Consider the following 12,071-nt stretch of genomic DNA (forward strand, 5'->3'; position numbering starts at 1 on the left):
GCAATAGTCGGTTTGGAGTCCCTCGCTTTTCCACGTCTGTCTCATTTTGTTGAAAAAAAAAATAATAGAAGCTGGAAGGGGGGGGGGGGGGAATGAATTTTAAAATTGTTTAACTAAAACACATGTTTACCTACATGTTTTATTTAGAATGCACACCGGCCAATTAACACTGTTCATTAGCGGAGCCGCGCTATTTGTTTTGAAAGTTTAACCAATCACTTTGTTATGCTAATTGTGATGTAATTTAATTTGAGTTCCCGTAATGATGATGCCGCTATTATCCACATAAATGATGCAGTTAAGCAGCACGGTTCTCATTTGCATGTGCTTGAAGGGGAGAGAGAGAGGCTGAAAGGAGCCGGCTCCCGTATCACTCTGCTTTAATTTTCCAGCTCTGTTCACTCCTGCCCTTTGGGTCTTCCTGGCCTGTCGCTGGCTATTGATGATCAGCACTTTTATCTGCATTTTTTTTTAATGACAAAGAGGCCTTTATTTGTCTGCTAACAGATTCCTAGAACTGCGGTGTTTAGAAATTAAATAATGGAAATATGAGACTATTAAAAAATGCTAATTATTTTTTTTTTCTTAGTCTGTGTATCAAACAGTAATTGAACAATTGATTCGTGTGCCCCCCCCCCCGTGACACACACCTACTACACACAGACGCACTCCCCTTACTTCACATCTTCATTGGCTCTGTTTTGGATTGTGTGGCGTGTGGACAGGGGCTTCTTGAATTTCACATTTCCATATCAAAGTGGTTTGCTTTGTTGGCAAGGGCTTAATTTTTAATCTGTTGATTCCATCACCATCTTCGGTTTGGACATTATTCAGATGTGGATTGAACAGTCGGGTGTGTTTGTGTGTTTTTTTGTTTTTTTTTTTAAATGGAGAGGTGCAGTCAAGCTGTCAGGCAGTACACAGTCAACCAGTCTCTGCATATTTTTTTTTGTGAAATCAATTTCTTAATGCTAAGAGCAGCGAGAGCGATCCTTTCTTCCGAGCAGTTTTGAAGTCCCCAACCGGGGCATGGGGGGAAAGTGTGACTAAGCCGGTGTTAAAGGCTGCCCATTATCTATTTTTTCGTGGGTCAGACTTTAGTAATTTTACTGTGGACAGATTATTTTGTCTCCTGACCAGTCCCCCCCCCCCCTCTTCCCCTCTTCCCCTGTTATGCGCCTAATTGGTTACATAAATCTTGTCTGGGTATGAATGAGGAATGTTGCGGTGTTGTCAACTGCAATCTTCACCCTTATTTACCAATTCATTAAGATCTATCGATGCAGGACTGCTGAGGGGGAATGACAACATAAATCAGAGCTGGAGACATAATGGCCCTAATCAACCAGAAATAACTGGAAACGTCACAATGAGCTATGTCTCTGTGTAGCTGCGCCGGCCGCCCGCTCGCTCCCTGCGCCTGTCCGCTGGATCTGCCGCGCTGTGGAGAGGACCGGAGACTCGGGCCATCCAACTGTGATTAGTTCCTCCGATTTCTCTCTTCTCCCCTCGACGAGTCACGAGACACAGTGTAAAAGAATTTGTCCATTTTTCTCCTTTTTTTTGTTTTCCCAACTCTTGCTCCATGTCAAAGGCAGCTCAGTCCCCGATCGCTTCAGCTCAGGTAGGGAATAAAACGTCTTTTCTGAGTGGAACACTTCCACGCATGGGGTCTATAAATACAGTGAGGATTGGAAGCACCCCTGCGTTCACCGGGCGCACCTCCTCTGCTCTTGGTAAAGATGATTGGACGAGACAATGAGGCCTCCCCTCTTTATAGGTCAATTAGCCCTGATTAGGTGGGCCGAGTTAATTAATGGAATTGGCAAATATGCAAATGAGAGCCGACTGATCAGCTTTCGTCACTGTCTCGCTCAGCCACAGCGGTGGGGCTGTCTCCTGCTTCAGCACAACGAGGAGCCCGATGTGTAACGTGCAAATGATATGGGACGAGCCTAAATGCAAGGGGGTAAAAAACGAGTTTCTCTCCTCCTCTTTTACTCTTCTGCTAGGGGCGTGCTGCGCTACAGTAATATGTTTAAGAAGTGCGGATTTATTGCTTTGTCAAGCCAAAGGAAATACACTGTAAATTATTATATTTCATCTTAAAATGTTCTTCCCCCTTTTTATGACGGAATGATTCGTTGTTGATTTTAATTTAACATTTTCACGTTGGGCCGACCGGTCGCTTTTTTATTATTCGTAATTGGAGAGCCCATGTACAACACCTGTTTTGTTGTATTTCAGAGCTGGTTGTATTCATGTAAAAATGAATTTGTATTAACATAGTATCATGCACACTATTCATGAGTGCCTCTTGCATTTGATTCTGAGACGACATTGTGCAGACTGTACAATTGAACATGCACTTTACACCCTTTCCTCTGGTTCTCTTTGTCATTTTTTCCCCCTTTCTGTACTCCACAAACACTGACTCTGACACACACTCCCACTCCATTCAGGGGACACTCACACACTGTGGCAAATAGTCTGTCTTTTATCTTATTCTCTCTCATCTCCTTATTGTAAATAGAAGAGAATTAAGTTCTGAACATTCTTGACTGAATGTCTCCTATCACAGAACTACGATTTATTGTCAGCTCAAATGAAGAATTGAAATATGACTGAGGTTTTCTCAATGTAGGGCTCATTGGACAGGAGATAACCACATTTGATTCTGTTGCTTTGAATAATGTTAATCCCGAAAAGTCCATTATTCATATTCATCTCTTTTCATTTGGCCCCACTCCTGATTTTGTAAATATGATTTCTTCAGCCCCCTTTCTTCCGAAGCAATCTTCATTCACCGGTGAAAACACTTTTGAAATTCCTCTATCGGAGAGCAGAAACCATTACCATACACAGGTTTATAAGAAGTAGTCATTAATGCTCTTTTATGGTGGCCTTTTAGTGCCAAAAAGGAAGCTTTTAATTCTAAGGCACGGCAGCCTGGCTTGCCTTACTTAATCCGTGGGACTGGGTTTTGTCGAACGTAGCTCTCCAAGTGGTCGTTTTTTTTTTTCCATCTCCGACTCTGAACTCGCTGCTTGAAGCCGAAGGCTGTAATAAACTGCATGTGGTCTCCCTTCGCTGTGACAACTAATTCAAAAAAATTACAGTACACACCCAAGTACAAACAAACATATGATCATAATCAACAGTTCTTTGAAGGCAGAAATGTACAGCACGCCAAGCAGTTTTCGATTAAGTTATTTTTAAACTTCTTTGCTCTCCGTTATTTGGTCTTAGATTACATTCATCATTTTCAAATGCAGTGGTTTTAAGCACCATCTTTTTCTCTCTTTTTTTTAGTCAGCACATATGTGGCATTTTGATTTATTAAGCAATCTGAAGTATTGGATATGTGAGCCCTTGCCCTTGCCCAGTTACTTCTTTATTTTGTATGCATAGTAACTTATGGCAATGATGAATTAATTTCACTCAAGCACAGAATCTGTGATTATTTTAAAATGGTGACCATATCTCGACTTGATCAGAGAGCTGTGAGGAGTCAGCCGACTGTGAAATGTAATTTCTATTATTATTTCTTTTATTTTGATCTCACAAACCAAAAGAATTCCAGCCAGCCACCTGAAATGCGAACTGATTATGAACGTGCGTCTGGGATCACAGATTTTTACAGGTCACTCTTTTCTCCTTTCTTTGCAATAATTCTTTTTTTTGCAACTCATGCATATAAAATGAGGGAATGGATCAGTGTTCTAGATCGAGACACAGTGGAGAACATCCTCACACTGAAAATGGATAGGCCACAGACTCTTAACAAAAAACAGTGTCAAAGCCCGCTGTGTGTTAACAACGTAACGTGTGTGTGTGTGGGTGTGTGTGTGTGTGTGTGTGTGTAAAATTCCCCCGTGTTCCCCAGACAGTGTTGGAGTACAGCAGACAGCTGTGTATTCCCATGAGATGGATGGCCAGTGTCATAGTGTGTGTTTACTGCACATGATAGAGCGGGAGACAGGCCAGGTAATGAGGCTACATTAAGGGCTTTTAGAGCTCGCAAACAAAGATGGAGGGCTGCTTCTTTTCCCTTTAATGATAGGTGTGTGTGTGTGTGTGTGTTTGTGTGAAAGAGAGAGAGAGAGAGAGAGAGAGAGAGTGTGTGTTTGAGGCGACGAAAGGCTCAATTCTCCTTACACCTTTGCTGTGTCACTTCTCCGATAGATAGGGCAGAAATTCTCCCAATCTCTGCGCCAGATGCGTCGTCGGGACAGTTTCTCAGATTCCGCACCTGATGGTGGAGACAGATTTGTGAAGTGCAAGATTTGGAGAGTAAATATTTGCCCAGGCTGAGGAGGAATAGCAAGCAAGGCTATGGTTGCACAAGGAATGAGACAAAAGCTTTGCAAATAAAGTGCCTGCCTTGTGTCTATCTCCCCTTCATCAGGAAATGCCTTTCTTTCTATTGAGCCTTCCACCTTAATAGAAATGTTGGAGCCATCAGCTTGCTTCGGCGACAGTAAATTTAGAGAGCGCCGGCGAGTTATCTCCGTCTCTCACTATCTTTCCACCACCCCCACAACCTAAACACTTAGTATCGCTATCATCTTCCTTCCAAACGCTATACATCTACAGAATCGCCAGCATATTACCACGGCAATAACAGCCTTCCTCTCTTTTTTTTCCTATCGCGATAATAAGTGGTCTAGGTTCTCCCTCATTGGAAGATGATGGCTTGAGGAAATAGCGTCAAATGGTGGGTGTGTTGAAATGCGGGACACCGGCAAATTCAAACGCACGTGCGCGGGCAAGCCGGCAGCCTCGCTAATGCAGCATTAACGCCGGATCGCAGCGAGGGCCCCGGTCGATATTGTAGCCGGGGGGGGGGGGGGGGGGGGGGGGGGTGCCGTGGCTCCTTCCGACCCAGTTGGTTTAGGACAGGCTGAGCCAGGGTCAGGGCTGGTATCCCTCAGGGAGAGGGCACAGGGCACTGGTGGACCTGTGGTAGGCACACACACACACATAAATATAGATACACACATGCATACAGTCACACCCTCAGGTGCCGAGTATTGTCACTATCTGTCTCTCTTGAGTATTGTGTGTGTGTGTGACAGTTCCATCACCCCCACACAGTCAGATCCGCAGTTCGGTCGCCCGCTCATCATTGCAGCCTGGCTGTGTTTCTAATTGACATTCTAATTGGCAGATTTGAATGCCGCCTTTAGATGGCTAATTAATTTATCTCACCGCTGTCATTAAGGTTAAAGCACCATCTGATCTCTGCGAATATACTTTGCATATATCTGCATTATCATTATGTTGCTGTGAGACGTATTGCACCGATTGTATTTTGGAGGAGGGGGAGAAGATTATGGTGTTTGGGCTTTTATTGTTTGTGTATTAAATTCAAATTATGTCTCCAGGTATTTTTATTAATTTAAATTATTTTACTTATAGCTGTGATTTCTAATTTCTTTTTTTTTTATCATATTCATATTTTGTACATCAGTAATCACGTGTGAGTGCATTAAAAGCACATTTCATTCGCAATTTTCCTTTGGATTTCCGTCGTGGTTTGCATTGCGTCTCAGATGTTATTAACAATCCTTATTTCCTTGCCTCATATATCTTCAAGTTTTCCGCACATCCATCGCTGTTCCCGAGAAAGAAAGCGGAAAAAAGAGAGAGAGAGATCCAGGCTCCATTAGAATGTTCATAAAACTGTAGTAAAGGCAATCAGACAGTCTTTCTCTGAATATTTTAAACATCGGGCATGTAAAATTTATGCCTAATTTGAATACTTATTAGCCGGCTGATCTCGGGCTGCAGCCTTGAGTTTCTTATGCTGAGATTCATCACCGGATTGGTTGTCACATTGTGCCAGTCTCCCCCCCCAACCACCACCACCACCACCACCTTCCTCCCTCCCACCCACTCTCCTTTTCTCTCTCTTTCACTCTCATTCTTTTCATCTGTCTCTCTCCGTCACACCCCGCCTTACCCTCTCTGCTCTCTCTCTCTCTCTCTCTCTCTCTCTCTCTCTCTCTCTCTCTCTCTCTCTTTCTGTCCCTCTGTCTTTTTTCTGTGTGTCTCTCTCCATCAGTAGTGAGCGCTGCGGTGTTTAACAGGGGCCTGTTTGTTCACAAGCACGCCTTGTCCTGGCCTCTTCCCTATTTACTTGTGTCCCGGGCAGCTGTCGCCCTGCTCTGTGTAACAGCTCAGCCCTGTTTGTTCTCCCTGCCTGGATCCTGTTTATCCTGGCTGTGGACATCCTTTAAGGCCTGTCCTGTATCTGCCCCTCGTCAAACACACACACACACATACAGGACGTGTACACACTTCTATTAAAACGGTATTTACTGGCCAAAGAATACACAAAAATGCTCACACGCACGCACACACACACACACACACACACACACACACACACACACACACACACACACACACAATCATAATCACCATTCGCCCCTCTTTTGTTATATGGAAGTGGATTAGCTGGCATTGGGATTGCACGGAATTTCCTCCATAACGTAGTGAAAGTTCTTCCAGTTGTTGTTTTTTATCCCCTTTTTAAAATATGAATTGTCTCAAATATCCCTTTTTAAATATTAGAAATAATTGTTTTTCCAAATAGAGAAGGAATCCATGACGGTGGCTTACAGTCTGAGTTGCCTTTTGTTGGGTCTTGAGTGTCATTTATTTATTGTGAGACTGTCGACTGATGTTGGGGCTCCTCTCTGCCCCAGTGAAGGTGCAGAACATTAAATGCAGGAGAAAATGATAAAACATTTATTACTGGAGAGAGAGAGGAGGTAATATGCATAATTTATGCTGTTTTTAGCACAATCATTAGTGATATTCGTGATAGATTTTTTCTCCTTTTCTTCCCTCTGTTTCTTCTCTCTCTTTCACCGGTTTTACATATCTATTAGATGCCGAAAGAATTCATTCAATAACTTATATTTATTTTTAAATTTGTTGTCTTGCATTTTAGAACGTCCACCATAAACTTTGATTGCAGCTCGGTTTAATAGTGTCCCGTTAAGAGAGGATTTTTTTTTTTTACATATATCACAAAATATATGAATATATCAGGTTTGAATAAAGAAGAGTGGATAAAGGAATCAATCCAATGAATGACATGATGGGCATCCTGCCTATGGAATCCTGTGATTTTATTTAGCCACAGCACAGATGACAAACCCATTATAGTGTTCATCACCAGCCCTGCACCATGTGATTTGGGGCCACCTCCTCCTCCTCCTCCTCCCCGTCACCAAATTTTAATTTTGCATGATTAGCTTTGCGTCATTAGGCAACTTCATTCAGACGCGACGCACTAAAAACCTGGCAGCCTCAAGACGTCAAATATTTTAGGAGTGCCCGTGCTTCTGTTTGTCTGTCTGCGTAGCCTGGCTGTGCTAAAGTGTGAGGGAGATATTAAGAATTAAGCATATGCTCATTTGTGAATCACATAATGACGCAGTTATATTTTGAATCCTAATTTCCTGCAAATTCATTTATATTATGAATATTGATGATACAAAAATAATACAACTTTTTATCTGAAAGCCATGATGCTCAGATGTATGCCCAAATTGTATGGATAAAAAAACATTTGCCACACTACCCCTCCCATTTTAAATAGCACCAGGACGTGCGTCTCTTTGTATTGCTTCATTTACACAATGAATGCATAATTGCTCCTCCTGCATCCCCCCCCCCCCCCCCCTCCCCTTCTCCTTTCCCCCCTCCCTCTTCTTTAAATGCTTTAATTTGCAGTGGGGGACTGAGGGCTTGATAATGGAAGCGTAAAAAAAAAAAAAAAAAAAAGAAGGGGAAAAAAGGGGGGAATTGTGACTAGAAGAGCCCTAACCGGTGCCTCTTAATCACTTCTAGGTTTTAAATCATGATGATGCAGGAGTCGGCCACAGAGACAATAAGCAACAGTTCAATGAGTCAAAATGGAATGAGCACCCTAAGCAGCAGCCAATTAGAGGCTGGCAGTAGAGATGGGAGATCAAGCGCTGGTGACACGAGCAGCGAAGTAAGCACAGTCGAGCTGCTGCATCTGCAACAACAGCAGGTAAGTTGTGTTTCTCCCCCGTCTCGTCTCTCTGCCGCTCGCTCTCTCTCTCTCTCTCTCTCTCTCTCTCTCTCTCACACTCTGCTTTCCCCTCGCTCTCCCGCTCTGCTCTCTGCTCTGCTCTCTGCTCAGGCAGCGCTGGGGTTTTTCTACATAGACACGAGGCACAGTGAAATATTTTGTTGTGTTTTGTATGTTTTTTAGTACAAGGGGGGGGGGGGGGAACAAACATTGTTTACTTAATCGGCTGTTTTGTGTTGTTGGTACATTTTCCCGGTAGCTTGTTGTGCCTGAAGCTGTTTTCTGCAGAGTGATGAAAATGTTTTAGTTGGTTTTATATTTTTTGTGGGGGGGGGGTTTGCATTGGCATTTGTAGTTGTATTTATAGAGAGCATGTTGCAGCGACATGAGGCCATGTTAGAGAGTTAGAGTATGTGTGTGTGTGTGTGTGTGTGTGTCAGTGAGAAAAAGAGGGAAATAGACAGAGAAAGGGAAAGAATGTGTGCGTTGGAGCGTCGTACGGACCCGTTTGGGAAGTGTGTATGTGCGTGTGTGTGTATGTCATGGCAGCGCTGTATCCACCAGAGGGCCTCCTAACTCGGCACCAGTTGGAGGCTCACACACACACACACACACACACACACACACACACACACAGAGACACTCTAACCACGGACCCACCAGCGGCAGAGAAACCTTTGACCGGGACACTTTTGAAAGACCTATTTGCAAGCAGTTCCCACAACTAAAAAGTAATTTAGATTTCTTTTTTTTAACCTCGCTGTGAGACTATTCCTTCTCCGACCGACTTGCTAATGTTATTGTCTTCTGTTGGATATTCATTGTATCGATTTCCCTTTCTTCAAGATAACTAACGGCAAATATGTGATGCTCTGTTTTCAATCGCTTTAACTTTTTTCTTTTTCTTTTTTTTTAATATCCATGTTTTTATTGTACCGGCTCTATTCTTCTCTGTCGGAGCAAGTTGAGGGGTGAATGAACTGTCGGGGGTTGTAGGAGGTGGTGGTGAGGGGGGGGGGGGGGGGGGTGCAGGAGTTGTGAAAGTCAGTCGCCGGCAGAGTAGAGGAGTCAAGTGTCTCTCGTGTCTTTTCACGGTGAATGATGGCTTTGACAGTTTGCCAAAGGAGCAGTGGGAGATGAGGTCAGAGGGCCATGCTTTGGGCTGGATGGGGGACAACGCCGCGGGTTTGTAATGATGCGCGCTGTCCTTTTCGTTTGATGGGAATTTTCATGCAAGCGTATATTCGCTTGTGTGTCTGTGTGTGTGTGTGTGTGTGTGTGTGTGTGTCTGTGTGTGTGTGTAAATTTGGAGGCAGCTGAAAGCCTGTGGTCAGTGTGGTCGGGGGCAGTACAATAGATGACGGCGTGTTACTGTGTGTCTGCATCTGTATGTGTGCAGAGGGGTGGGGGGGTGTATTTGGTGTAGCAAAATGAAGCATGTCCCACAGGCAACCCCCGACTCGCCCCCTCTTCCCCCCCCCCCCCCCGTTCCAACTCAACACCCATCCTCCATCCACAGCGCAACCCCAGTGGTCCTGCTGGTGGCTGCAGCAGCGGCATCACAGCGCTGTGGCCTTACCCCCCCCCCCCCCTGCCCCATTTATCACCACTCTGCCATTCTTCCTATACACACTCACCTGATTGAGGTCAAATTCTCTCCCTCTCTCAGTCATCAGTCTTTTACATTTGAAGGTGTTGGGGCAAGAGGACTGCTTTCTATCTGTGTTGATGCTCTCTGCAGATAGAGGAGGGTCAAATAGAAAGAGATGGAGAGCAGGATAACAAGGTAGTGTTCAACTGCTGTACCATGGGACCGCGCTTTAACGTTGCACTAGAAAGTAGAAGGAAACTGTTCCGTAAAAATGATTTTCAGAATTATTTGAGATTATATTTATAGATATTTTCATGCATTTTAAATGCTGTAAAATAAAACAAAGTGGAAGTGGAATTGCCTGCATCTACTCATTCAGAGAAGTAATATGAGCCAACGTGACTAAGATTAGTGTTATTGGCATAAGCAGAGAAAAGTGTACGTGAATGTGTGTATGTAAATGTTAACTCAACAAAGCTGTGCCTTTTACAAAAAAAAACCCCCCAAAAAACACGGGCCACAGCAGTGAGAGAGAAAAGCGACGTAAGCATAAAGTGTCTAGTTAAGTCTCTGAGATGGACGTATACGGCTAAGAGCTCGTAGTGGTGGGTGGGGTTGGGGGGGCAGTTGTATGACAGTGTGAGCCTTGTAAAGGGGCCAGCCCAAGCCAGAGACAGACACATTGAAATGAGCAGTCCAGCTAACAGGTCTCTGGAGGCTTTTTAAAACAGGGGCCCTGTGCTGTTAACTTCACACACACTTCCTGTGGCGTGCTCGCACTGCGTCCCCCTTGGAGAGAGAGAGAGAGAGAGAGAGAGAGAGAGTGCAGTCCAACGAAATATGCAGTTCTTTTATGCATTTTGTTAGCACAGCGCTGTGCTATTTTGCAGTTGTTAGCGTGCTCATCTGACGACGGTGATGTCGGCAGGTGTGTGTAAGTGAATGACAGCGTGCATGTGTGTAGGAAGCACGCATTTGTGTGGTCATAAATTCATGCGTCCATCCATCCTTTCTTTTTTTCTTCACCTGTGTGAAGCTAAAAAATTCCAATCCACGTCTGCTCTGAGTCCATTTTGAAGGGAGGCTGTTGGGTGTAATTTTCCATCCGTATTTGGAATGACATTGAGTGGTCCGGTGGGTATAGAAGCTCCAGTCTCTCATCACGCTGCTGGGGGGATGATTAATAATAAGCACTGATGAATTCTCCACTGTCCCTGTGGGTTCCGCCATTACCTAGCAGCTCCAAAATACCACCTGCAGCTATAATTAGAAAAGCAGCATCTTAAGGTCTCGTCGCCTCAATTTCGGCCAAAGGGCTCATAGGACACGGATCAAGACTTAAGTTACAGGAGCAATTTTTCCATATTCAAATATTGATCGTTTTTTCCTCAAACCAAATAAAGCACTTGTTTTTATTTGATTGCAAATCCTGTATACAATCTGTGATATTGTTCATACGGGTCGTCGTGTTCAACGTGAAAGCCACACACACACACCGTTATCCATGTATCTGGATGATAACCGTTGTGTCACAATTGAATTCCCAGCCCCTAATTTCTGCCAGGGTTTCATCACCCCCATCCCCAAGGTTGTCTAAATAGACCTAATTTGATTTGAGATCACAGATTAGATACCCACTGTATCTGATTGCAATTTGCCAGCTGCAGATATGTATCAGAGCAAATGATGAATGTTGCTCAGCCCTAATTACTATGCTAAAATGATCACTATGAAAGCTCCCATGTTAAAAAAAAAAAAAAAAAAAAAAAAACGAAGAGCAAAGAAAAAATGTGCTGAGCTCACATTACCGCTCAATTTATCATTGGCCGTGGTATCTAGTAGTTTTGTGTTTTAATATTATATGCTGCTATGTATGTGCACGGGAGCTATATGCATTGATCTTTGGATCTATACCATAATGTCCCATAATGAGGCTGTTAGTTGATTACAGTGGTCTGTAGACTTAATCCTGCCAGGGTTATCAGTGGGATTGATGAGCCAATACTCGGGACCGCTGCCCCTTCTAAATGGGCTCACTACTGTACGGAGTGTATTGATACTCGGAGCAAGATGGAGGCGCCGGCTTATCTATTGTGGCCCCGGTCAGGGGTTTCAACCGAAGACCTCTGGATAGCTGTGGGGCCCACCTTCTGTCACTACAACCTGCTACTCATCCAGATCACTGACTCATTAAACTAAAGACATAATGAGAAAACGGCCGCTTTACGGAATTAGAATCTTTTGTCCCAAATCATACGTTGGATTCCTCTGCTATTGGTTGTTTATGTGGCGGAGGCCGACCTGTTTGGTGAACCGGTTAGCTATGGCATTGCGGTGTTTTCCTGAGGCGCATGATGCAGCGAAATGCAAAACCATCCACCCCCATTTAAAATGACTGCAGCATTT

The 12,071-nt window shown here is 44.0% G+C and overlaps 1 protein-coding gene across 1 annotated transcript in view; it reads left to right on the forward strand.

Annotated features, from left to right (window-relative positions):
- The window catches only part of foxp2 (forkhead box P2), a 90,098-nt gene that overhangs the window by 24,691 nt on the left and 53,336 nt on the right, over positions 1-12,071 (forward strand). The window contains exon 3 of the mRNA XM_079184058.1: positions 7,867-8,053. Coding sequence (XP_079040184.1) covers positions 7,877-8,053 — 177 coding nt within the window. The 5' untranslated portion in view covers positions 7,867-7,876. The remainder of the gene's footprint in view (positions 1-7,866; positions 8,054-12,071) is intronic.

This window comes from Pholis gunnellus (genome assembly GCF_910591455.1).
Source record: "Pholis gunnellus genome assembly, chromosome: 22".
NCBI lineage: Eukaryota > Metazoa > Chordata > Actinopteri > Perciformes > Pholidae > Pholis > Pholis gunnellus.